At 40.6% G+C, this 27,544-nt stretch overlaps 1 protein-coding gene across 2 annotated transcripts in view; it reads left to right on the top strand.

The window, feature by feature from the left end:
* INTS6L (integrator complex subunit 6 like) overlaps nucleotides 1-26,185 on the top strand; it is a 36,340-nt gene extending 10,155 nt beyond the window's left edge. Inside the window, exons 3-18 of one of the 2 annotated variants that reach the window (XM_088538513.1) lie at nucleotides 4,305-4,454; nucleotides 5,196-5,285; nucleotides 5,590-5,773; nucleotides 6,541-6,669; nucleotides 8,659-8,822; nucleotides 9,918-10,070; nucleotides 11,575-11,707; nucleotides 16,820-16,914; nucleotides 17,647-17,757; nucleotides 19,464-19,679; nucleotides 20,185-20,308; nucleotides 20,904-21,046; nucleotides 21,399-21,630; nucleotides 22,297-22,689; nucleotides 24,640-24,733; nucleotides 25,172-26,185. In XM_088538513.1, coding sequence (XP_088394639.1) covers nucleotides 4,305-4,454; nucleotides 5,196-5,285; nucleotides 5,590-5,773; nucleotides 6,541-6,669; nucleotides 8,659-8,822; nucleotides 9,918-10,070; nucleotides 11,575-11,707; nucleotides 16,820-16,914; nucleotides 17,647-17,757; nucleotides 19,464-19,679; nucleotides 20,185-20,308; nucleotides 20,904-21,046; nucleotides 21,399-21,630; nucleotides 22,297-22,689; nucleotides 24,640-24,733; nucleotides 25,172-25,271 — 2,511 coding nt within the window. In that variant the 3' untranslated portion in view covers nucleotides 25,272-26,185. The remainder of the gene's footprint in view (nucleotides 1-4,304; nucleotides 4,455-5,195; nucleotides 5,286-5,589; nucleotides 5,774-6,540; nucleotides 6,670-8,658; nucleotides 8,823-9,917; nucleotides 10,071-11,574; nucleotides 11,708-16,819; nucleotides 16,915-17,646; nucleotides 17,758-19,463; nucleotides 19,680-20,184; nucleotides 20,309-20,903; nucleotides 21,047-21,398; nucleotides 21,631-22,296; nucleotides 22,690-24,639; nucleotides 24,734-25,171) is intronic. The other variant, XM_088538514.1, reaches the window with a different exon arrangement.
* Nucleotides 26,186-27,544: the final 1,359 nt, after the last annotated feature.

Here is a 27,544-nt window from a genome sequence, read left to right as displayed (position 1 = left end):
CCCTGATAATAGGTTGAATTCAGGCCACTTGGACAATATTACCTTCTGGCAGGATTTTAATCTCACATCTAAGAGATGGGTGTTCTGATGCTGCTCTGTGCCAAGAAAGAAAAGGATTTGCTCTTGTGAGTTTCTTTTGATATTGTGCATCAACATGACTGCTGTATTGCATAAAAGTAATGAGAACACACAGGTACTGGTGCTGGAGAAGAGGTTTTCTGCAGCCAAGGTACAGACAGAGCCTGAGAGCTCTGTTGCCTCAGGAGTGGCATTCGTAACTGTTTGGAGGGCAGTCAGTCTTTGCAAGCGTCCTTGAGAGCTATTTCTCCACCTCCTTCACAGTTCAAACAAATGTATGTGAAAATCAGGAACTTCGGTGATTATGTTGACTTGTTTTAGGATTTTTAAATTGTAAAAAACTGAAAAATTGTACAGGGTGTTTTATAGCATAATAAATATCTCTGTTTTACGGTGAGCTATTTCCAAGTAGTAGATCTCCCTGATCAAAAAAAAAAAAAGTTCAGCAGTGGACATTGGCTGTTCTGTATCCACCAGCAATCTTTCCCTTTTCTTCCCAGGGAAGGGAGGAAAATGGGACTAGGACCATTCCTCCACTCCTCTTTTGCTTTGCTTTGTCATGGTGAAAATGGGCTACCTAATTATGACTCTGTCTTGGAAATGAAGATAAATAGTAATGTGGGTAAATACTATATATATAATACTAAATATTTCTATAAACATTAAGTTACTGAAGCTGGGGCAGGGGTCCTCTAGATAATGTAGGAGTGTGTTCCCTGCTTCACAACTTCTGGAGTAATGTGGAGCAGTTCCATGTTTTGCTTGTATTTTGATAATATAAGATGATTTAAACAAAAAATCCACTAAAATGTTTTGTAAGATAAGCTCTCCCACCTCTTACAACCGAAATCTTTGTTTTTTCCTGAGTCTTAAAGCGCTTTTTAATCTCCTTATTCTGAGTGAGACTGTCATTTGCTGCTTAATTCTACTTCTTTCTGTTAGCCCTGAGACTTGGTGGCATAAATAGAGTTTTTGCTCCACCAGATTCTTCAGCCTGGCTTCAGTCTGAAACTGCATGATCCGGGCCCCCGTCCTACTGAAGGAAACTATTGGAACTTACCTGCATTTTGAAGCAGCTGAGATGACTCTAGAGCTGTGTGGTGAAATAGAGCAGATTCAGCTGAAAGCGAAGCCAGCAAAAAATTATGTTACTTTTCAGCTAGATCTAGTTCTCCCTGCATGATTTGTTTGCGAAGGCAAAAGCCAGCAGCCAGGGAGGGATGCTGCTGCTTTCGGGGACTTGCAAATCTCAGGCTTTCATAGGATGGTATCAAAACTTGCAGTTATCAACACAGGAGACTAAATGACACTGCATTTTTGCCCATTCTTGGCATAAACAAGAAGGGTGGGACTTCAGCTTATTCTGCTGGCTTCTTTCCATCTGACTTCAAAAATCTGCTGGTATGCATAGAGGAGCTAAAATTACTTGTTCTCCTAAACTATCAAAGGATAAAATAGTAGCACTGTGGCAAGATAGAAGCCCCTCAGATTACTACTAACAAATTCTGCAGGTAAAAGTGACAAGAAAGTAATATTGAAGATGAAAAATTTGACTCTCAGTATTAGAGTTGGTTCATAAACCTCTAAATTAATACTTACTTTTGATTTCATAGTTACCTGGCAGATGTAAGTAGTGCTCTATAGAAGCACTGCTTTTTTCCTAAGCAGTGTTAGTAGCTGTATTTTGTGTTTGGGAAGGATTATTATTTAATCACTTTTTTGAACCTGTCCATATGCTGTGTTACGTATTTGACTCTCTTTATTTTACCTTAAGAATGATTTTTCTGCTTATATGATTGTTACCGAGGCTTGAGTTTCTGTCCTTGAAGTACATATTTAATTATTCTCAGCTACTCAATTACTAGAATTTGCCTAGGAAGATCTACAAGAATAGACCACTTTATTATTAACTTCAGTATTTTTGACAGAAAAAGGTTGTTTCGAAGATAATTTTTTGAAGATTGTTAACTATATGTTAACTAATATATTAACATTATATGATAACTAATATGATAACAGTAATAATAACTAATACAGAATACATTAACTAATCAGACCTTTATTTGAACTGAGGTATAGTATTAGGCAAATTCTGCATCTTCTGCCCTTGTTCACTTAATGAGAAATGTTCTGGTACTGTTTTGTTTATTTAAGAAATGTGTACAGGTCTCCTGGGGTTAGTTTTTCTAGGTCCTGTGAGAGTCTAGGATGTAATGGAAAAGTAGTTTTCTTAGAAGTCAAACTAATGGGCGATCAGCTTCTTTTTTTGTATCTTTGGCATACTTTGTTATTCAGCAGAGGAAAAAAGTGCAGCATATTTTGCAGGCAGGCAACTACACTACTGCTAGATCAAACACAGTGGGCATTGGAAGCAAAGCAAACAATTTCAGAACTGAAAAATAGCAAAATCTCAAAATATCAGTGAGAAATTTGACTATTTAATTTGGAAGAAGTACTCCTAGATGCATCAGTTTCAATCAGAGCTATCAGATTGCTAACAGAGCAATCTGTTGCGAGTGCTTTGCTCCCCAGTGTGCTTCTGCAATAAGGAAACTCGTAGCAGCAGCCTTCACAGAAAAGCACCATTCGAAGTAGGTCCTCGTTATTCCCAGAAAACCTAATTCACTTGATAAGTGTTTTTGCCAGACAAAATGTAGCAGTTTCATTTGTACGTAAGCGTTCATAGAGATCAAAAGTTCTTTGTAATTGTTAACTCCAAGAATACCTTCTGGGTTTTGGGTGGACAAAACCCATAGCAAAGCAAGGGGTTAAGTAATGGGAGCTCTTAAGGCATTAGGTGTGTTCTGAAGTGTCATGCACTTTTATTTTGGAAAAAAAAAAGATAATGAACACATTGGTCTTCACTCCAAAGCAATGAGTACAAAATAAATCCTGTAAATCCTTTGTATCCCACCACTGGAGCTGGGTGGCTGCTGGTTGAGCTGGGCAGTGGAATGAAGGGGATCCCACCGTGGTTTCCAGGAGGATGTATCGAGCAAAGCTGTCACCGTTCACTTGCCCTGGGATGGGAGCTCGTGCCGGGGCAGTTGCCATGGCTGAGCTGCCGAGATGCCGTAGTTTGCCAAGCTGGGATTGTGAGGAAGAGGGGGGCCTGAGCCTGCTTTATTGAGATCCAACTGATCGAACCCGGCATGACGTGGTTCCTTTGTACTTGGTTTGGTTGGACCATAAGATAGGCCCGTTTAATGATGAGCTGTTGCTCTAGGTCTCTTGCCTCTTCTGGCCCCATTGCCAAATTTTCCCTTTTTTCCCGTCCTCTGGTTATTAAATCCCGAAGAACTGGTTCAAGGAGCTGAATTTGACCAAAAACTGTTGATTCTCCTTGTAGTGCTTCATTGCTCTAAAGAGAGAAGAAATATCCTACTAGCTTAGGCCTGAGAACTCAGCAGGGACATTGCTCATCTTGTGGTGAGGGCTGGAAAACATAATTTCTGTTCCATTCTTGCTCAAAACTTGCTGTATATTCCATTAATATCTACCTAGACCACAGACCGTACCTACAGTTGCAAGTGGCATGTGACTTTTTAAAAAGTACAGGAAAATCCTGTCCCCCTGGATTCTTGCACAACGTGGTAGGTGATTACTCCGAGAGCAGCGCAGCCAGGGACATGATTTGCTGTTCAGAGGCTGTCCCAGTGAAAGTCAGGCTGTCTGAAATCATTCTGTCCCAGTGTAACTAGGACTCTGTGAAGTGTGGAAAGGTCTTCAGCGCTGTCAGCTGATCGCAAGCCTGGGTGAATAACTGCTTGCTGTCTGTAAGAACAGGTCAGACAGACGTGATAGCAAGGCTGATAATCGCGTGACTATCCGGGGCTGCTCTTTTTGGTTGGGGCAGCTTAAACCATGTCCTGGTTCCCTGCAAGCTGGTGTTTTCCATAACAACCTCCCATTCAAGAGGCATGCCACCTTCTTAGGAGGAGGAAATACAAATCATGGATGCTGAAACACTCCAAACAATTGTTTAAGCACTGGATGATGTGTTTTGTCAGTATCCCGTTATATACATACTGTATGTTTTCCATTAATTGTGCTGTAAGACATGGATTACATGTATGTAGCAAGGAAACAAAGCTGTGTGTCTGCTAATTAGAATATAACCCCACTTCTTATGCAAATGTAGGTTTATGACAACTCAAAGTTCATTAATGACAACACACAGATTATTACTAAAATAGCTAATAAGCTCCTCTTGTTTTCTGTTTCAGGCTGGCTGGAAGGAAAATCACGCAACATTTATGAATGAACTGAAAAACCTGCAAGCGTCAGGGCTGACAACCCTTGGTCAGGCCCTCAGATCGTCATTTGACTTGCTAAATCTCAACAGATTAGTGTCTGGAATAGACAATTATGGACAGGTAACAGATTTGTCTGTAGTTTTTATCTTTTGTAATTTGGTATGCTTTTTTTTTGGTGGAGGGATTTTGATAGCACAAGTTTATCTTTTTGCTTTTTATTTCTTTTATATTGTGTTGGAAAGCTGTGTATAAAACTTGAAAGACGGTTCATTTTTTCTCTATTTTCACATGCAGCAGAGAAGCACATCAGGACATCTGTCCTGGATATTCACTAGAACATACTAGTATTCTTTTTCGTTGTTAAACTACAGAGAAAGCAGTGATACAAACACTCCGGACTGTACATGTACAGTTGTTGTATGGGAGTATGTACAATGAATGTACAGTGATGTCAGTGAATCTGCTTAGCATTTTTATTGGTTATGTTTAGTTAACAACCTGTCTAGTCCTCCCTTGCTCCAGAGGGGGCTGTTAAAATTTTGTTTGTGTCTCACAGTTGTGAAATTCCAAGTTCTCTGTGCTAGTATTAATTTATGTACTGTTTTTGTGGGGTACAGGCGGTTGATCGTGTTGCTGGAGAACATAGTAGTAATTTAAAAAATGTTTTCAGGCAACCAGCTGGGGGTGTGTGTGAGTGCCCAGTGTAGCACTGGGTAGTTCTGTATACCCCTTTACCTCTCTGTAAAGGAGATTACAGGATGATTTTGAAAGACTGGTCATCTTGCTATTTATTTTGTCATGATAAAAATACATGTTTACGATTGAGTATTACTCTCACTATTCCTGTGCTTTCATCTCTAGGGAAGGAATCCGTTCTTTTTGGAGCCATCTATTTTAATTACCATCACAGATGGAAACAAACTGACAAATACGGCTGGAGTTCAAGAAGAGGTAAATTTGTATTAGAATTGCTCAAATGATGATCTTGCAAGCTGGTGCTATGCTGAGATGAATATCAATTGCATTTTTTCCTTCAATTTCTTGCCACTTATTTCATAGACAAAAGACTGTCTATGTTGTCATTGTAAATCTATCAAATCTGTAGTTAGCATGAATTTTCAGACTAATTTCAGATAAACTAGTGAATAGGAGAGAAAATCAGGCCCTTCAGTTCATAAAGTAATTAAAATTTCGACTATGTTTTCAGATGGCTTGTCAAATACTTAACAATATTTCTCAAATGTTGCTTTCTTAGCTTCATCTTCCTCTGAACTCTCCTTTGCCTGGAAGTGAACTCACCAAAGAGCCGTTCCGCTGGGATCAAAGGCTGTTTGCTCTGGTGCTGCGCCTGCCGGGAGCCGCGTCCGCGGAGCCGGAGCAGCTCGGGAGCGTGCCCACCGATGAGTCTGCCATCACGCAGATGTGCGAAGTCACGGGAGGTAACTCGCTGTTGCTTGCTCTCCTTTACATCTGGCATCTGACTTAAAATATTCCTTTCCTTTGATTCAGCTTTCTCTCTTGTTATTCTGTATGTGAGAATCTTTATATCGCCGTGTACAGATTAGTCAGGTTCCATGTGGGCCTACATGGTACTGTGTGAATTTGGTTTCCAGTAGCACAGAAGAAATCTAAAATAAATGATGGGATTGGAGCATTAGATTGTCCTTGTGGAGCCTGGCTTTGCTCAGCCATGAAATTTGCTATTTAAATGTTGAGTGAGTGGGATAGGTAATTCTGCTGCACAGCTAATAAGCTAGATACAATTTTAAAGGAGTTGATTCTAGAGTTTGTTCCTCTATATCTTCATCAGAATACTTCCTTAATTGTTGCTTGAAAAACAGTGTTCCTGGAGGGGATGTTAAGGGTTGTATTAGAGTTGGTTAGGTCTGGAGAAACAAAAGCAGATGAATTATGAAGTTTTGATGAAATCAGAGGTTCTTAAGGCTATTTAAGCCCAGGCTGGACCAACCTCATACTGCCTTCAAAGCTTATTTTGCTAATGAGAATTCATGAGGTTAGAAACATCAGCTTGGTTTACATTTGAAAAGTACTTTGCTTTTTACATTAGCTTTTATTAAGTTTGCTATTATTTTAGGTAAGGTTGAAAGCCTTAACAAGGTGATTTGTGTAACAAAATGTCTTCCTTAATTAAGATTGCCCAAAGTTTGCTTTCTTATTTCTCCTGTATTGGTTTTCTCTTGTCTAGGTCGTTCCTACTGTGTTCGGACACAAAGAATGTTGAATCAGTGTTTAGAGTCTTTAGTTCAGAAAGTTCAAAGTGGAGTTGTTATTAACTTTGAAAAGTCAGGACCAGATCCCGCTCCTATCGGAGAAGGTATAGTAACTATGGTGTTCTTGCTTGTTTGTTTTTTTCCCTTTGGTACTCAAAAAGATATATTTTGTATGCATGCAAATATCCTTAAATGTCTTAAATTTACTTCCTACCTTTCCCTGCAATGTACAGGATGCACCAGGGGTTTAATATATTCCCCCCAAAAGTGATTAGCCATATAACTCTGCATCAGTGATTGAGCTGTAGTATCTCTCTGAATAGCCAAATCATCATGGATATTCTTTTCATAACAGTTGCATGCATGTGTTTGTTAGTCTTGTTTTTGCTGAATTTTTATTAGTGTTAGTTTAGCACTGAATAAGTTGAGTGATGCCATATGTCTGTATGGCTGATCTTTTACCTGCCTGCTCGCTTTCCAGGCACTTCCTCAGCTCTGAAGGAAGCAACAAGGGGCAGTGAATGTTTGCAGGAAATGGGGGAGTTTGTATTCTGATGCTGTCAAAATTTATTTCTTAATTAAATTCAGGGCTAGCATATTTAAATCCTTAAATATCTCTGATTCTTTTTTAGTTTCTAGGCATTTTTGTTCTGCTACTTAATCACAAAACAATTAGTTTAAATAAAATGTTCCTAGTTGCAAATTAAAAAAAAAAAAGTGCAAAGAACAGTCATTACTTTGCTCACTGCAAGCAGAGTGCATAATAAGGAAAAAGCATTATGCATTCTTAATGTGGAACAGTTTTTGAGATTTGCAGAATTTCATGATTGAAAGGAAGGAAAGAGTGAACCAAGCAGTTCATATTTAGAAAATGAGGATGTTATGTAAGAGGAATAATAGCTTTTAGGCTCCTCTGAGCATCCTAGCAAAGTTAGTTTTATCCCTGTTTTCATTTTTAATCACCTTTCTTGCCTTATGTACATTTTTTCCTCATTATTTTGCTTCCATTTTTTTGGAAGTATGTTTAAGGCTTGCCTCTAATGCAGTCCCCTTAGCAAAGTCCCGTCTCCCCGTTGGCACAAACGTTCACCTACATGGCAGAACAGCTGGGGGAATCGTTTCTTACCTCTTACCACATTTACGTGATGACACACTGTGGACATGTGTGCTGTGGACAAGAATATTGAGAAATTCCAACTTCATGTGGACCAAGGAGGTTCTAAACTAGAGATGAATGTGGTGGGACTCACCAAAGCTATAAAGATCACTTTGTATATAATGCAGTGAACTATACCAAAAGGTTGCTTGCACAGTATTGGCTAGCTGTCTCTAAAGCAGGGCAAATTAGTAGTGTAAAATGTTCATAAAAGAAAAGAAAGATTCTGTGGGTGATGCCATTTGCCTTGAAAAATAGTGTTCGGAAGCCAGTTCTGCAATTCTGCATTGCTGCACGGCTGCTCTCCCCTCAGTGTGAAGGGGCCTGAGTATGTGCTGGTGCATGCAGAGAACTGGCAGAAAACAGTCACGTTTGGAGTAGACAGCAGGGTGTTTGAGCAGTGGCATTTGTAATGAGTAGTGTGACAAAAGCTGCTCCTGCAAGATGCATCTGGCTTTTCTACAAAACTTGTCTCCACTCTCAGTTTCCATGAGTGGCAGCATTGCTTAGGGAGTTTTGCATCCGCTATAGAAAGACTGTAAATGCAAATGATCAGTTTCACGAGTGCAGCAAAGCTAAAAACAAAACACTTGTTATGGTATATCAGATCCATGTCAAAGTGCTGAACTTAAGTAAATAGCTTTTCCACAGGGTGTGAGTATGGCGTGATGTGATTGTCATTTAACTGCTGTGCCACAGAAGCAGGAGGGTAGGTGTGGGCAGATATTACCATTGTTACTCTGATGATGCTGTTTTCCACATTAATATTAAGCTTTTTTAGCCACTGGCATAAAGATCTGCATGTAGATCTTTGAAAAATAGTGTAATGGAACACTGTATTGGTGGCTAATACAGAAATTTTGCTGGGAAGCAAATGCATGCCATGTTCTTTGTTTTCTTTTTTTGTTGTTGTTATTTTGCTTTGCTTAAATTTTAGATGGACTCGTTGATTCATCCAGGCCCATCAATTCATTTGTTTCTCAACCGTGGCATAGTTGTCATAAGCTCATTTATGTACGGCCTAATCCTAAAACTGGTGTTCCTGTGGGACATTGGCCAATTCCAGAATCTTTTTGGCCTGATCAGAATTCACCAACACTGGTAAGTAAAATAAGAACTGAAAAAAGAATTCTACGTCTAACTAAACTGACTGAAAATTAGTAATAATACAATCTTTGACTCTGTTTAAGATCTAACTTTGCTCGGAAGGAGTAGTTCAAACTGTTGTAAAGCAGGATGTTGTAATCTAATGTAGATATTGTATGCTGTGATACTTTCTGGATCTGAAAAGCTTGTTGCCGTATATCTGGTTAGCTAATTTGGTAAAGAGTTTTTACAGCTCAATTTTGTAAGCTTTTAAAGTACTACTTGCACCACAAACTCTAGTGAGCCTTTTAAATGTTAATCAGAAGCTTAATAAAAAGTACTCAAATGGAGCAAGGAAGATACATCTTTATTCGGGAGGGTAGAAAACCTAATGTGTTTCTCTGTTTAGCAGAACTTCATATCCAGACTTTTCTGTCACTAGCAGGAAGAATTAGAACTGTTAGGGAAGATTTGCATCATTTACAAAATGAGGAAATACCAACATTCATTTCTCCCTTCTAAACTGGTCATGCTTCAGGCATATCCTCCAGCATTTTTAAGTATTTCTCTCTTGTTGGGTGTATTTCTGCGCTTTACAAATGCTCAAGAAACTTACCCCTGCCACCACTTTCCTCCCACCGTAATTCAAGATGAAGAACTCAAAATTGTCAGGGAATATCTAGAATACTCATCTTGAAGTGTGCACGATTTCGTGTGTGTGGTTCTGTGAGCATCGAGCTGTGAAGCAGAGCTGCAATTTTATTTAAATCATTTGTCGTTTTATGGATTGATTGAGAAGGAGGCTTTTAAATATAAATAGTTAAATTTTAATCCTATTACTCTCATGGTGGGAAGAATGTGTGTGCTAGTGTTGTGGTTTTTTTTGTTTATTTGTTTGAAGTCAAAGAAATACTCAGGTAATTGGTCTATATCATGTCGTGGGAGCTTATATCATATTTTTGTTTTTAAAGGAAATTATGAAAACAGAGTTTAGGCTTACTAAATGTTAAAATGCATGCTTATGAAGTCGGTCTGCCTCTTTTATTAAAAAGACTTACTCATGGCTTGTTCCAGACAGTTGATCTGTTGCGTTTCTCCTCTTCCTTCTAGCCTCCACGCACAGCTCACCCTGTTGTGAGGTTTTCCTGTGTCGATTGTGAACCAATGGTCATAGACAAACTTCCTTTTGACAAGTATGAGCTGGAGCCTTCGCCGTTAACACAGTACATCTTGGAACGAAAGTCTCCCCATACCTGCTGGCAGGTACTTGGCCTTCAATTGGTTCTGGAAATGTAATGGGTATCATAGAGGAGCAGGATCATAGACGTGGTGCGACTCTAGACAAGGTCTGACATCAGACCTGTGACAGATGACAAGAAACATGTCATGGCCTCAGTTACCTGCTTTCTAGTAGAATTATCAGAAGTTCAAAGGCATTTTTTCTCTATAGGCTTTTTAAGTTCATGTAATTCTGTTTCTACATCAGTCACGTTTTGGTAAGAAATATGTACCTTGGGTTCCATTTTTGGCTAAATTGAAATTCTCTTGCAGAAGAGAATTTGCTTACAGGGGAGAACGTGGCACTGGTTTCCATCATAGCTGTAAACACTGTTTGGTTAACAATTTCCAGTAGGCAGTTGATACTGCTAATGGGAACTGCAGGGAAGCTGCTTTGTTCACTAGCCTGGCAGCTGGCTTGGCCTTGGAGATGTTCAAGTTCTATTGCTGAAGTCCTTTGCCACGTGCCGTTTCAGTGGTTTTAGACAAGGGACTTTTTTCTGCATCCTCTATAGAAAAAAGTTTCTAGTTCCTTTCTCTGTGGTGTTCCTGTAAAGGATAGCTCCATATATACACCAGGAGTTTGCCTAGTGTAATCTGGAAAGGGTTTGTGGAGTGTGTCTTTTTATTTTTAGTTCCATCCCACCTCCAGTAAATATTAAATCTTAACAGGAAGCATAACAACCATTATTAGAAGAAAAATTGAAGACAGCAAGTTAATTGCAAAAATGGCTTGAACGCATTGATAAATTTCATTTGCCTAAGTCCTACAAACAGTTTTAGTTCTTAAAATTTCTCTGCTGTTTTCTCAAAAAATGGCTTTTTTGAAAAAAAAAAATCCCACCCTCACAAACTAGAGAAATAGGCTAATGAACATATACACCATTTAATAAAACTGATTCCTTATGAATCAAGTCCGGGGGGAAAGGGGCAGAGAAAAAAGGGAAAATTTATAGGGTTTTTTTTTTTTCAAGGTCTAACACTCTTATGCATGATTTAAAAAAAAAAAGAAAAAAAAAAGGAAAATCAATAATGTGATATGTAGTATAATTAATAGTATTTTCTTGAATGTGTTTTATTTTTATGTTTAAAAAGTTTTATATATCAATTTTGTAAATTCTGATTGTACTATTTTATGTACAAATCAGAGGGTTCATTTTAAATCTGTTGTTTTTTATAATGCCCTTAACAGATGCACCTTTAATCTGTTTTCAATAGTTAGAAGAGTATTCAGAGCATTAATTAAAAGTAGGCTCGCTAAAGATTATATTGTGAAAAGCTTTTCCACACTGGGATGTTGCATTTCTCTATTTCATGGCTGAGGAATACAAGTGTGTGCTCACTCAGGGTGCGCAAGCTTCAGCTTGGCCATCCTTGATAATCTGTTGTTCTAATGGAGTTGGATTCAGGCTGTTTTTAATTTTAAATGCTCTCTGCTTAATGTGCTCTGTGTTCTTATGATACAGTGATACCTCTTGTTCTTTCTCAGGTATTTGTGAGTAGCAGTGGAAAATACAGCGAACTTGGCCATCCGTTTGGGTATTTAAAAGCAAGCACTACTTTAACCTGTGTAAACCTCTTTGTGATGCCTTACAACTATCCTGTTTTACTTCCATTGCTAGGTAGGTACAACATTTACCTTGGTCTGCTGATATAACTACTTCAAAATGAAATAAAAACAGTAACGGTTAGTGTTCTGCCTTAGTTTGAGACATGATAAAATAATGGAGATCAGAGAGTAGAGAATGTTGCAAACTCTTTAATATAATTTGGGAGGAGAGGATTTTCATACCCCCTCTCCCTTTTTTTCTCTCCAGCAGAGGAGGAGAGCTACCTGCTTCCAGTGCATGTTTGATGCTGTTCACCTCCTAGACACGTAGCCTCTTCCTTAACCTGGAGTAAGCTTCAACCTCCATTCTTTTCCCTCATTTAGGGTGTGGTGTATCCAGGTTTTGTAGCTGCTCTTGCAGCAGCTTGTTTTTGACTGGAAGATCAGATGCAGGGTTTCTTATGGGTGTTGGGAAAAGGGAAATTCCCTGATGCAGTTCAGAATAGTGAGGAGAAACTGAGTAATGAAACAGCCCATGTTTCTTCCCTGCCCAAAGGACCAAAGTTCTTCATTCCCACAATGAACTTTTTTTTTTTTTTTTTTTTGAACAGGAAAGACAATATAAAAAGATGTTGTATGAATAGATGCCATGGTAATTGTGGCTGTAAAGGTTCTGGTTCCTGTGTCAAAAGGATAGCTGCAGCGAGAATAGGTTCCTGGGTGCTGTTCAACCTTTTACCTGTAGATGCTGTAGGCCTTTTGTTTTTTTTTTGTGGGTGTGCCTTAGTGATACAGAATAACAGCAAAAATATAAGAGAAATAACATTGAATCTCCTTATATTTTTTAAAAAACTATTGCATTCAGTTCTAGGTGAAACAGTTCGGGAATGCTTTTTCACAATCTCACAATCACAATTTGGTCATAACCAAAAGGAACATACATTCTTGTTGGTAATGTGAATTTGTCTCAAGTAATCATCCACACAGCCTAATAATAGTCCCAAAGTGTGCAAGTAGGATATTTCTAGGCTAAATTACAATTTCTGTGAGCCTGCTGCTGAGTTACTGATGGAGATCTACTAGTTAAGTAGTCATCGTTGATACCAGATAATTCCCATGCTCATTTTGGTGTGGTTCTGATGCTGACATTAGTGATTCTGCCATGGCTTTCTGGGCAGTCCGTGTCCTCTCCCCCTGCCTTTCTTAACAGAGGTTTCTGCTTTATGGACAGAGGCACCTCGTCAGTATTTGTAGTGCTGTTCTGCAGGTCACTCGCATCCACCTGGTATCCCACATCAGAAATTTCTGAAGCTGGTTTAGAGGAGAGTGTGAAGCTTCCATGTTGTCTGAGTTTTAAACCGAAGGTGTTTTTTCTAGCATACGAATACAAATTCTAGTATACAAATTCCATATTGGTAGCAAAGACATAGGTAAAGGGTTGCATTCAGCTGCAGTGGATCTGCTGTTGGAATCCAGAGCTTTTTAAGGGGCCCCTTAATGTGGCTGTTGGTAAAACAAGGAAGCTGCAGAGCTCAGTGGTGCCCTGCGCAGCCCTGCTCGCCAGCTCTCGCAGAGCTCGGGCACAGCCCGTGGGACGCGTGGGTGCAGCTGAGCTGCCCTCAGCTGCTCATGAAGCCTCGAGAGCCGTCCTGGCCCGTTCTGGTAGTGGCATCACTCGAGACTCGAGCAGACAGACGTGCGGGGTGTTCTCTGCAGTGCCGTGAGGTGCAGGAAGCTTCCAAGGACAAAGCTCCTGCAGATGAACAACGGTGTGCTTTGATGCTGAGCATGTGGCTGGGATTATAGAAGCTTCTTCCTGAAGGACTGTTGCCTTTGATATTAGCAAAGCCGGTGTACTTTAAGGTATCTTGCTATTTAAAAACAATTTTACAGCCAGATTCATAAAACAGAAGTCTGTTGAGGGGTTAGAGATAAACGTAGCAAAGATGAGTATGATGCCACGTGCTACTGCCTTTCCTAAGATTAATTTTTTCAGCCGATCTTCCTGGTTCTGTTAGTGAAAGGCCAAGCACTGATGGACAGAGGGAGAGCTTATTCTCTGCCAGTATCAGCAGAAGCAGCAGTGAAACAGCAGTGATGCAAAAACCATGAGGTGATTATACCCTTTTGCCATGAGACTAAATATGCAGAAGGATGAGCGTGTAGAAGATGCCTACCCATGAAAGACTGCAACACGGACAGCTGCTTTGATGCTTTTATAGGCTTCTGCAGAGAGCTGTAAATACGTTTTTAATGTTATTTTGAAAACTAAGGGCAAAGCAGAAACGCACACATAATCTGCTGTTGCACTGGGGAAGTGAAGACCAAATGCTTTGTACCAAAGCAAGAAGAGAATAATGCCTTACCCTTTTGGTAGTTAGATGCTGTTTTACCTTGTAGCTCCTTGTTTTTGGCTAGGTGGCTGCAGGGAAGGTTATTACTTCCGTGAACATACAATGATGAGACTCTACTGCTTAAAATGAAGGATCTTATCTATTAGAGGCATTGGAAAGCTCAGAGAAATCCAGGAATTGGCAGGGAATAGTATTGTACTTGGCTAGGTGGAGTTTAATGTGGGTGGTAATTTAAAAAATGGTTAAATTTTAACTCCAGGTTACATGACGCAGACTTGTTTTGAACTAGACTTGTCGCTTTTGTTACTTTGGTAATCAGGCTTCGAGAAAACTACGGTTTGCCTTTTATTATTATTTTAATACACCTATTCACTAAGACTGAAAGTACATCAAACCCCCTAGGGTGGTACAGAATTTTAAAGATATTAGGATCATGTTTGTCACCATTTGGTGGTTATCGATAAAGGCTGTTTGTGGTGCACGCAGATTAACTGCCCTGTCTGTAGCTGTACCTGTGTTGTCTTGAATTGTTACAGCTTGTTGCTCTCCCTAATGGCTTCTGATCCCATCTTCCAAATTACCAGTGCTTTTGAGCCCTTTGAGTTTAGCAGCTGTGAAAAGAATTTTATTTAAATGGTTTTTGGGCTGTGCAGAGAGCAGCATCTGGAAATCAATAGGTTGGATCAAAGGTACTCTGTGAAAGAATTCTTTCAGTACTTTTGGATTTTATTTACAAAGGTAAAAAGATTTAATCTACAAAAGAAATAGTTAAGCAAGTTATCAGTTGTTTGATTAATTAAATAAATGCTCATATGCAACCCAGAGCACAGTGGAAAAAGTACATTTCAATCTGCTGTGTTGCAATCTGCTGGAAAGTGTGTGTCTGTCTGGAACGCTTGCGACAGAGGCAGGTAAGGTGTTGCTGGCAATGTGTTCATTAAAAGCCGTGGCTGTGTTTCCCACCATGACCTTCTCCCTCCTGGAAGGCTGGGGTTCCTGCACCGAGCTCGCGCTGCGCTCGTCGTAAGGAGGATGGGTCTGTGCTGAAGTTCTACTTGCATTTCAGAACTTCTTTTTTTGGATAGCAAAGATCAGGGAGGCGCCTCTGCGTCTGCCTCCCCAGACCACAGTCATGCTGTGGATTAGGGATTACGGCTGGTTGGAGGCAATGTGTACTCTGAACATGTAGGCCCGAGTGCGGCTGCACTGTCGAAAAATCAGATAGTAATAAATCACCAGGACAGCATCTGAGGCTTAAGCTACACTCGTAACCCGTTTACAGACTTCAAAATATTAGTGCATATTCTAACAAAATATTGCAGGGATTTAATGCTTTTCATTGAATTTTGGGAGAGGGTTGTGTAGTTTAACTTCATTTTGCTGCAATATGCTAATAGGCTTATAAGATAAGAATGGATATTATTTTGCATTTGCCATATGTCAGAATATTATCACAGGTTTTCTTGCACAATAGCACTAAGCGTGTGGTGTATTGAGATATAAAATGGAGTTCTAAGTTGTTCTTGCAAGCTCCACCCCACTTCCTTCAGGCCAGGAAAGAGAATAATTAGAGCAGCTGTAGTGCAGTTTTTGTATGTGATATGGAATTCATTTGGATTGGAAAATACCTGTAATTAAGTGTGGTTTGATGATGAGAACTTGGAAAATCCTATCTTAACATCTGTTCTATTTATGCAGAATGCTATGCAAGTCAAATTTTTCTTCTCCAAATATATCTTCCTGAAAGCTCAATCTGGAGAAAATAGTTTCATTGCTGCATCTGTCTTTCTCGCACTCTTCTTTGCACCTCCCTGTCTCCTGCAGCTCTTCCTGGTTAATTTTTGGAGATCCCTTTTTTCAGTCCTGTATTTACCTCCACTAGCCTCCCTTTGCCAGCATATTACAGGCCTAATAAGAAGCAACTTGATCTCAATCGATAGATTATAGTCTTGAAAGATAAATAGCAGGATGTTGTGTTCCCTTCTGACGTTTGGGGATCACTTACAATGCTCATGTGCACAGCAAGCAGGTACCTGCTCCGAGCCAGTGCCTCCTGCCCAGGCACGCAGCCCTGTAGCACGAGCCAGGCGTTTCCAGAGCAGCATCCGCAGGAGCAACGCGCTGCTCCCCTCCTCGTAGCCGCATCCAGCACTCGGTGCAGCTAATTCCGCGTCTCGTCCTCTCCGGGGGAGGCTGCGGCTCTGCAGGGCGCAGGCCGGGGCTGCAGCCTGCCCGTCCTGCCGCTGCTGCCAGCCGCGCCAGCAAAGCTCCCCGCGAGGATTCCCTGCTCTCACTATTACTTTTTTTTCCCCTTTTCTTCCCCTCTGATACCTAACAATGTTTTCATTGGAAGCCAGGATTGAATTCATCATTCAGGTGGAACAAAAAGTGGTATTGAAACTGGAAATTGAACCAAATGAGTATGGTTTGGTTTAATCAGATGCAGAGAGTCCCTGATGATGCGAAAGAGCTGAGGGAGGTGAAACTCTCTAGCAGGTGGATGTCACACCTTCCGTGGTACTAGTGCTTGTGTGCAGTATTTAAGATTCTGACATACACTGTAAGTTTATTATACTGAGGAGCTGTAAGTTTATTATACCGTGAAAGTTTGCCTGTAATGAGGAATCATTCCAGAGTATCTATTGCAGCTAGGACTGAGGATTCCAAATTCTTCAGACCTAAGGTTAAGGAGTCCTTTTGTGGGGAAGCCCCATTGGGAGATGGGGGAGTGGGAATAAAAGGGGAGAAACTTGACGTGTTGAATTTCGAATAGTGCTAATGGTCTGGGACTAAATAAATAAAACCTTGTTTTGTTGTTTTCCTTGTTGCAGATGATTTGTTTAAGGTTCACAAACTTAAACCAAATCTGAAGTGGCGACAGGCTTTTGACAACTACTTAAAAACCATGCCTCCTTACTACCTACTGGTATGTTCCTTTCTCATCTTGTTCCTGGGTACAATGATGGCTAGTGCAACCAGAGTCCTGCACGCTATACCTCTTTCCAGTAAACTTTGCTTACGTAATTCTGATGCAATTTCAGATGGCAAACATTTTGCTTTGCAGAGGTATATAGATTAGGAATCACACATTTAAGAAATAAATACCTTTAATAATGTTTAGTAATTTTATCAAGATAATTAATGTGTGTTCAGTTCATTAAATATTTAGTAAACTTTGATTTAATATACTCTAGATTGTTCAGAGAAACCAAATTTGGCATTATTTTTATAGCTTGGTAAGGAAAGTGTGGGTTTCCTTAGCATTAACTTGGGTGAACCGCCAGAACTTGGGAAGCTGCTGCCAAGGGAATTGGCCTCGGCGGGCGGGGGGCGGCGCGGTCACCGTCACCGGAGCTTGGACAATGCACCTCAATACGGACTTGCATCATCCCGGCTGTCCTGGTCCTGAGCCTCGGAGTGGAAACGGCCAGAGGCGCCGCAGTGCGCGGGGCCTTGGTAACGTGCCATACGGGCCATTGCGAGCTAGGTAGACTGCCAAACCCGTGACACGTGTTATCTGAATAGACTTGGATTTTAGTTGCCAAAAGTGGAAAAGCTAGAGCACTAATCCATGTGCCTTAGCTTCCTATAATTGATCTTATAAATTTTTTTTTAAAGACTTACTCTCTTACTATTGTGTATTTTGTTTTCCTTATAGCCATTAAAGAAAGCCCTAAGGATGATGGGAGCTCCAAATCTGATATCAGATAATTTAGATTGTGGACTTAGTTACAGTGTTATCTCTTACCTTAAAAAACTCAGCCAACAGGTAGTATTGATAAAACCTTTGCAATTAGAAGTGCGTTGATTATTTAGTTTTTGGTAATCTCATTATAAAGCAGTTGATCCCTGTGGGAGTTCATATGGGTGTGCAATATATGTTATAATCGAAGACTGGTGAGCATTTCCACTGCAAATATGGATGAATCTGGATTGGTTCTAGAACCAGTGATTGTGCCTTCTGTAAGTGGTGGAGGGGAGTGAGGAGGAGACATTTTGAACATCTACCAGACCTTTAAAGTCCAAAGATTATCGGTAATTGGATTTGTGGCTGCTCTTGCCAATATTTATCACCGCTTAAGTCGGGTTGTTCTCAGCTTCATGTTTATTTTTGAGGGTGACTTTGCAATGTGCACATTCCAAAAAAATGTACCACCTTTTCCAGGAGGTGTAAGATCCTTGTTTGAGTTTACATCTGAGCTTCTTGCTTCCTTCAGGTCAAATCCACCAGGCTTGTTAAGCGTGACCTGATGGGAAGGTCTTGCACATCTTTTCTTTCTGTCAAGAAAGCCTTTTCAGGTGTAACTGAAAGCCATGCCTCCTTAGCATGAGTGCTTCTGGAACAGCAGTTCAACTCCTAGAAATCTAGTCAGTGGGGAAGGGCAGCCTTTCCAAATTACAAATTAAAAATCCTCCCCCTTAAAGAACGCACAAATACAAATGCTCAAAAAGCCTCTGACATGAGTGAGCATCTGTTAGATGTAAAACTTCCTTTGCTGTTTCAGTAGCTTAATGATACAGAGATTTTTATTACTTACCTGCAATATAGAGTTAGAATGGCTCGAGATGGCCATGGGGTTCACAGACCTTCTCAGCACATGAAGTAGTTCAAGTGTGTTGCATGCCTTGTAAGGCACAGGGGCGTGCAACTCCCCAAGTCTGGTGGCCTCCTGCTGCCCTCCAGCTCAGAGCTTCCCAGAACAAGCCCTGCAGAGGATGAGATCTGGGGGAAGCGGGTTGCAGTTAGTGTGGTTTGGGTGTTATGTGGGGTTTTTTGTATGTTTTTTTTCTTAATTTTGGTGGTTGGTTTTTGAAAGTATTGCAAGTGGGTGAAAATCTTACACTGAATAGACTTAACAGTGTGAACAGTAGAGAACGGCCTTATGCTTGGGTGTATATTCTTCTTAATCAGTAAAACTATCTGTAGCTATAGTAAAAAGTTTATGCTAATTGGAGAAGCAATATGGTTTAGAATCTCACTGAAGCAAACCACGGAGGTTCTGCTACTTATCTTTTTGCAAGCGTCATGCGTCTTAGTTCTTGGGTTGATCCAAACATGAAATCTGAAGTGATGTCATTGTATCTGAATAATACTGTTGCTTTAGATGTTACTTTTAAAATAAGCTAAGGCATCCCACCTTCTGTTATTCTTTTTCTCTTTAAAGACGAGTCTTCAGGGGCACAAAAAGAAATTCACAGACTTTGCAGCAAAACCAGCAATATTCACAGACCTGGCCATATAAAATGAGATATACTGGCTAAATATTTTTCCATAAGATAGCACAGCAGGGTGTTTTTTTTTTTTTTTTTAAATCTTTGTTAGAATCCAACATATCCCTGAATAGGTAGTTCTCCCATTTCTTGAGTACCTGGGAGCCAAATTTATAGTTTTAGTTTGTAAATGTACTGAGTGTTTAATACGTGAGATATGCAATGCTTGCTGATCCTTTAACTCACGATGTGATTCCATTTTAGACAAAAATAGAGTCGGAGCGGATTATAGGTTCAGTGGGTAAGAAAGTTCCACAAGAAATTGGAATAAAAGTGAAAAATCACTCCAGTGGCCTCTCCTTGGTGCACAGTAGGGATTTTAAGCAACTGCTGCAAGGGATCACTGGGGAATCTCCACTGAGACTGGCAGAAATGAATGTTAAAGAATTTGCTGGCTTCCACATAGGACTCTTAAACAAGGTAAACACCAGAGTAATCTTGCATGATTAAGCAGTTATCTGATCTGTTTTAATGGGTAATTTTTATAGACTTAATCTAGAAGAAGGAAGGAAGGATTTCCTCTGAATTGTGGCAAGTGAAGAATAGACTTAAAGAGAAGGTTAAATGCATTTTTTTTTGCACATGCTTCTTGGACATGCCTTGAAAATAGCATAATAGTAAAATACATAGTACATAGTCATGAACAGATTATTATGTTTTAAGTGTCTCTACAAGAGTCAGCTAATGTTGCTAGTCTGGGGATTAACATGCTTAGTTTTAATGGAGCTGAAAGTGCTAGTGATGAGTAGAGTCTTGCTGAAAAGACTGAGCAGACACCGAGGCAGCTGTATCCACTTAAGAAGATCTGAAGTAACTTCAAGATATATATATATATTCTTTAACATTGCTACAATATACAGAGGATTTTCCATGCCTGAGAATTGGTAGGCTAACCTGCAAGTTGTTTGTTTTGTTTTGAAATTAGGATTTAAAACCACAGGCATTCAGAAATGCGTATGATATTCCTCGTCACAGTCTTCTAGACCAGCTAACTAGAATGAGAACCAATCTTCTGAAAAATCAGAGGCTCATTTTGGGGCAGGATGAGGGTAAGTAGCCCCTATTCTTCATTAACAGTTTAGAAATGGAAGAGCTATTTCATTATTCGTGGTGTCTTCTGCCCCAGGCTTGGGAGAGGACTGGACTGTGTATCATTTGTTAGGGGTCAGTATCATGGAATTATAGAATGCTTAAGGCTGGAAGGGACCTCTAGAGGTCCCTTTACTGCCAAGAGGAAAGGAGGAGAATTTTGCCTTCTGTCATGGAGTGTTGTGCTTGCTCTGAATTTTCCAGATCATCTTCATGAGAGGGCAGTCCCGTTTGATAAGATGCAGTAGGCAGATGTATTTGTAGTGACAGTAGCTTAAGCAGAAATTAGCTTATTTCCAGTTTGCCCTTGTTAGGTCTGAGACAGTTGTTAGAATAGCAATTAAATTTACTTATTTTCCATCCTGCTTGTGCAAATTAAGCTTAGCTCTTGCCAGCATTATTTCTAAAGTTGTAGTCTTCAGCTCTTTCTCCGCAGTGGAAAGAAATATTCATTTCTAGTTCTTAAAATGCCAGCACCTGTAATTGGAGAGTGTATGTGAAGTTAGTATGCTTTGGTTTAAAGCAGACTAAATAAGATCTTCTGTTCTGCTTCAGATTGCCTTCATAGTGTCCCTGTTGCTCAAATGGGAAATTACCAGGAATACCTGAAAATGATGCCATCGCCCCTCCGGGAGATCGATCCAGATCAACCGAAAAGGCTTCACACGTTTGGCAATCCTTTTAAACAGGATAAGAAGGTAGGAGGAGTCATGCTGTCTGCTGTATAGTTATACTTAACACGATTTGACACACTTAATTCATGAGTAGAATTTCTTATCTAGCCGAAGGATATTCCTAACCAGTAGAGTGCTTTAATACGCAGGAAGATATTTTTCATGTGCTTTAAGAGAAAGGTCTAAAGATTGTGTTCAGTTAGAGTGGTGCTGGTCAGCCTCTGGTTACCGTGTGTTGGACATATTTGTATTCTGAGAGCTGTAAAGGGCTTCCGAAAGCACCTGAATTGTAACATGGAGGGACTTACTCTAGTAATGAACTGATAAAATGGTTTCAAATCCTGTATTTTACTCACGGAAAACAAATGCTTTTCAGGGTATGATGATAGATGAAGCAGACGAGTTTGTGACCGGGCCTCAGAACAAGGTGAAACGTCCCGGGGAGCCCAACACCCCCGCGTCGCTGAAGAGGAGGCGCAGCATGTCCCCGCTGCTGCGGCGCCCGCAAGCGCCGCCCGCCACGGCCAACCACGTCGGGGGAAAGGGGCCGCCCGCTGCGCCCGGCTCCCCGGCGCTCCTCGGCCTCAAGGGCAGCTCTGCAAACAAAGGTAAAGGGGTCTGCGGGACACGCCTGGTGTCATCACAAAGGGAAACACATGCCAAAAAAGGATCCGCTTACTCCCTAAGCTAACCCAAGAGGATGTCAGCATTTGTACGCGCTAACTAGTATTGGTTATAACTGAATTTCCCTTTTGCTGGCCTAGATGAACAGGCTGCTGTCACAGCTGGAGTTTTGAGTGAAAAGCAATTTTGATGAAAAAACAACAACAACAACAAAACCTTGAGACCTTGCATCAGGATGCTTAGATCTCATTAGTATATTCTGCATTTTGAGGGAGGGAAAGTTAAGGTTAGGTTTAACCTTAAAGTTAGGTTAGGTTTTCATTTCCTGCGGAACCCAATTTTCTTACTAACTTGTTCCAGCAAATGGAATTGGAAGTGTTTTATTTATTTATTGAGTTGTATGGAAGGAAGGAAAGCATTAGTTTAGCTAGAAATGTTAGCACTAAAATAGCGATACAGAAGATGATGACTTCATGGCAGCAATTTGAGTTGGTACCAGTTCAAAGGAGAGTGTTCCTAGATCACTTCAGAGGCTGAAGTATTGTAGAGAGTTACTCTTTCACCACATACTGCTTCAAATGAGAAAGGGACTTCCTGCGTGTGGTAGGGGGTTGATGTGCACTAGTAATGTGCATCTTTATGCTTTGTAGATACCAACAGCAGTACTGTCCAAGATGGCAATGGAGAGAAGAAAGCAGAAAATTGTCAGTCGGTGGAAAAGCAAATTGATGGTTTACCTGGGCAAATGGCACCCTCAGTTCCAGCTGTCATGGGAGAGGATGAGATGCTGCCGAATGACGTAGATTCTCTACCAGATGAGTTCAGTTGCTTAAGTGAAGATGGGTTGGATCATAAACCTGGAACCAACGCACTTGTTCGAGGGCCTCTAAATTACAATGCGTCTGGAGATGACCAAAAACGGGTTATGGAGTCCACTTCTGGATCTGTGCCAAACTCATTGAAGATAACACCCACAATGCTGGAGGGAAACAATGCTGATATCAAGATTAAAGTGATGAAGGAGGTTCGCAAACCTGGAAGAAGTAAGTACTTAAATCTCGTCAGTATATTAAACACAGTCTAGAGATAGAGAAGACTTTACTATATGAAGCTATCTTTAAAAGGTATTCGTCTTAGATTTGAAATTATTTCTGATTCTATGTGAGCAATAGAGAGACAATAAAGGAGGAAAGTTCTTGCATGCAGGACAGGTGAGCTGAAGTTCAGAAACTAGAGCTTGAGAGGACAAGTGACAAGTGACCTTGTTTGCCCTTGAACATAGGTTGACTGGTTTAAAGTTACCCTGTAAAGCAGCTTTCAAAAATTTTATCTTTGTAGCTCTAGAAAGGTGTTACTGATCTAATAAAAGTATATATTTCTGTGCTGAAGGGGTGCTTCAAAGAGCTCAGCAATGCCTTTCTTAAGAGTTCCCTTTATGTTGCACTGCTCTTTGTGTGTGTGTGGTGCTCCTCATTGCTCTGTGTCCTTCAGAGCTTCCCCTGGCTGCACAGAGGCACACGTAGCTGCAAGGATGCGCCGTGGAATGCCCTGGAAGGGGAATCTCACAGTTAATAGGGCTGTGGCATTTTATTATTGTGAAAGGCAGTATAACTGGTGGTTGGAATACTGCCATAAGCACTCACGGGCAAAGGACAAAAAAAACACATCCTTCCCTTTTTCCTGTAACAGTCAATAACCCCAGTATCTTAAATATTCCAGGGAAAAAGAAATTGCCCCCTCAGCTTTTGCTGTATGTTTTGCCTATACATGCATATAGCAACAAACACAAAATGCTAGCCAGACTTCAACCAGTGTACATTTTAGGTGCCTATGGTTATGTATAGACATCTAAGATCAGGCCTATTTCATAGGCATAATCTTTCCATTTTTCCTGAACAGTAGATATCCCTAAAATGGTCTCGTGTCTGAGTGAATTATTTCTACAAATTAAACTAAGGCATTTTTTCTGATGCATTGTCAGATGCCATAAAATAGTAATTAGTGTAATGGAGTTTTCTTAACTCTTCAATCTTTCTGATCTCATGTTCTTTTCCTCAAAATTAATGTTTTACTGAGACATAATCACTGTGGCAGACTGAGCTTATTGGGAGAGGAAACAATTCTTATGCAGCATATGTATTTTATTTTAAAGATACTTTAAAATTCCTACTTGGTTATGTGTTAGCTTCTTGTTTTGCTAGTCTAGTCTTGGATCAAATTTGTGTGCAGTAAATGATGATATCGAATAAAATAGTAGTATGTTCAGTATAAATCATCTGTCTTCACAGTTCAGGCAGTCATCAAAGAAAAAGGCTGCACACAACGTGTGTAAATGTAAATATACTCACAGCTCAGACCGAATATCCTCGTTCTTTAGCTGCTGCATTACTGTAAATGGGCTCTTAGGCACATCACCGTAAATAGCTTCCTATTGGGATCAAATAGGGAAAATATACCGTGATTTTTTTGTTCGTATATTTCTGATCTGCTCTGTCCAAATCATTATTTTGTGATGCATATATTTACTTTATACTATTAAAACAGCGATACTAACAATGCTCAGACTGGGCATTAATAACTTGTCTGTTAAGACAACTAGTGTTAACCTCTGCTTCCAGCCGTGGTGGCTGTAGGTTACAGCAGGGCTTTGTGGCTCTTGGCATGTGTGAACTGTTAGCGACGGTGCTTGTTCATGGGGATGAACTCCTCCAGTGAGCCAGCCCAGCCTGTGCTTCCCGAGCACGGATGCTCCTCGCTGTAACTCCTAAACAGAACCTACTCCAATAGCAGGTTTTCAGGATCGCTTCTAGTTGTTGCTATCAACTGATTTCTGTACATAAAGCTGCTGTTGGCTTTTTTCCTGGTTTTATACCAGATGTCTGTGTGTGGAACACAGGGCTTCGTTTCTTCTTTTGGCTGTTGAGCTCTATTGAAAATATTAAAAGTAGGTTTTGCAAACATGTTTGTCTGATTTATTTATTTATTTATTTTAGATTATGAAAAAATCTTCTCTCTTCTTGAAGAGGTGCAAGGACCTATGGAAATTCAGAAGTATTTCATTGAATTTGCTATCAAGGAAGCAGCAAGGTTTGTATAGATTTAAAATGGCTGGGAATCCTAAATGTTAGTTTTGAACATGATAGCAAATGCTAAGCGTTAAGCGTTCCCAGTTCCCACTTTGTTTTGTATGCTTTTCTCTTTTAATGGATTTAAATTATTATAGTTGCTTTAGCAGTCAAACTGGCGTTATATTTTATGAAGTAAATAGTCTGGCAGTAAATCCTGGCAGTATAAGTGTGAATTAGAGAGATGGGTCATTTCTGAAGAAGGACCTAAAATTTGGCTGGGTTGGGGGAACAGCAGCTCTGTTAAATTAGAGGTGCAGTTATAATGCCAGGAATAAAGAAAGCTCTTCCATATTGGAATCAGAGCCTTTAGAAATATCATTTGTTGTGGCTGAATAATCTTAAATTGTTTGTGTGTTTTCAAAAGAAAAAAATTAAATTACTCCCCTCTCTTTCTTAGGTTTAAAAAACGGGTCTTAATACAACACTTAGAGAGAATACTAGAGGAACTAGAGTTCAACAGTCTACCCAACAGAGTTAATCATGTCAACAGTAGATAATAGTGTACCGCCCAGACCTGTATGGACCAGGATTGAGTTTGCTGTGCCGCAGAAGAGTGCAAGAGGATGCAGCTGCTGCCCTCACCATCTTGGCAGTCAAGTGATTTTACTGTCCGAATCCGAGAAGAAGCAGTGGAGCTTAAACTTTAAGAACCTCTATCGGCAGAAGCTGGGCTATAACCTTAAGGATTTGCCATGAAAGGTGTGGCTTTTTTCCTGTGGAGGGTGCTATTTGCTCAACAGGCTGAAGAAAATAACCATTGCTGCCCCTCCTGCAGGTGATGAGAATTTACTCATTTGAACACTGTCATTAGACATTTTACGTGCTGTAGGCAGCAGGTTGCACTAAAATGGGGCACTGTCAAATGCACACACTGTCTGCATCATGGAGCGATCCCGTGTGTTCCCAAAAAACCCTCCCAGAAACACCTGCACTGGTAATATTGCATGTTGCCACCACAGAGACAAGGGTCTTGTTCCCAAGAACTGCTAGCCATGCCTTTAAACTTGAGATTCAGTGTAGATTGAGAGTAAAGAAACTGCTATTGTGTTAATGAAAGCTAAAGACAGCCCTGTGACTGTTACCACCTGATGGTCACTAAACAATCTACCTCAGACTCTCTTCTGTTTTGTCTACAGACATTATGAAAGTGCACCTGAGGCTTCCCAGGTCCCCGACTTCAGTTCTCTTTCATCCTGTGAGGAGGACGGAGATTCTTCAGGTGGCCTTGGCACACGCTGTGCTTTGGAAGCACTAAAAGGAAACGCTTTTAAAAACGTGTATTTTAATGTTCATACAAAAGAGATTATTTTGAACAGTATTGTTACCAGATCACTAATTTGATATTTTAACTGTATAAATTTTTTGGAACATATGTATATATAAAATAAACCATTTTATTAATTTTTAATAAGCGCTAATCTGAGGAGTCTGTAGCGGGCAGCACCGAGTTCCTCTGATTGTCTGTTCCCAACAGACTCGGCATATTTTTGTAAAAGCAGCAGGTAGCACAGCTCCCCTGCACGCGAGTGTGCCCTGCCTGCCCCAGGCAGGGTCTGCAGGTGTTGGTAGGTGCTGCCCTGCCTGCCCCGAGCAGGGTCTGCAGGTGTTGGTAGGTGCTGCCCTCCCTTGCAGCAGCTCGGGCTGCCCTGGGTTCCTGGTGCCCAGGTGAGCCCTCTGCCCGGGCTGGAGGCACCAAGCTCCCGCTCAGCAAACCCTCCGTTGCCCGAGCCGGTGTCCTCTCCTCCTGCTGGTTTTCCAAAGGTAACGTTATCTTTCACAAAGCGTATGAACCTCAGAAGACTGAAGGACCTGTGTGTAATTCAATTTTTGTTTTAATACAGTGACAATAATTTTCCTGTAGTGGCTCTTCTGATAATTATTTGTTTTCAGATGGTCAGTTATGTACAAACAGCCTTTATAACCAAAGACAGGTTGAAGTTCTGATGTTAAACGGCTCCTTTCATAGTACTGCAAATGCACTGAGGATTCAGTCGACCAGCCAGCACACAAGATTGTCACTACCGGCCACCTGTGAGGCATCTTTGCAGTCCCCTCTGAAGCAGCGGCCTCGTTTCTCAGATGGATGCAGTTTGACCATTGGAATTACACCAGTAAAATGCAAGAAAGAAATAAAGTCCATCAGGACGTCTCCACTACGGTGTTATACGCATGAAGCGGTGGGAATAAAACTTGCTATGAACCTGCCCTAGCTCTTCTGCTAGCACTGATGCTACGTACTGCTGATCCTATGCACGTTTTGAATATGGAAAAAATGCAGTGAAACCTTGGAATGATGTGAAGTAGGATTCATCCCTTTGGACTCCTTATGCGGAAGCTACTTTCATCGTGATCTCCCAAGCCTAGTGCTGGACTCTGAGGGGAATGTGTTTACAGTAGGTCAGATGCATTGCAACAGCTGGTTTTAAAATGGATGTATGTGTCGCATTGTTTTTGAAAAATTAGGTGGTTGGAGGAGATAGCTTCCTTCTGTATAAAGATTGTTTAACTTTCTGTTCTGATTTGAGAGCCACTGATGTGGTTGTAATGAGTCTCAGCAGAGTTACCAAGGAGTGGTTTGAACTGGTGCCGTTGTTAGTTTCTAGACCTGCTCCTTTGGTGTGATACTGTTGGCCACCAAATTAGCTAGCGGAGGCTGACGACTCCTTAGGCTTTCTCCTGTGGAATCTCACACTTCAAAAAATGTATCCGAACTACAGAATAATCTGTTCAGGTTCAGACAGCAAGAATTTTCCTGTCCTTCACCATTATT

The sequence above is a fragment of the Tinamus guttatus genome, unplaced genomic scaffold (genome assembly GCF_059628265.1).
Source record: "Tinamus guttatus ecotype Peru unplaced genomic scaffold, ASM5962826v1 Tinamus_guttatus_pri_ptg001087l, whole genome shotgun sequence".
Lineage (NCBI taxonomy): Eukaryota > Metazoa > Chordata > Aves > Tinamiformes > Tinamidae > Tinamus > Tinamus guttatus.
Note: the sequence above shows the minus strand (reverse complement) of the source record. Positions and strands in the feature narration are given on the sequence as shown.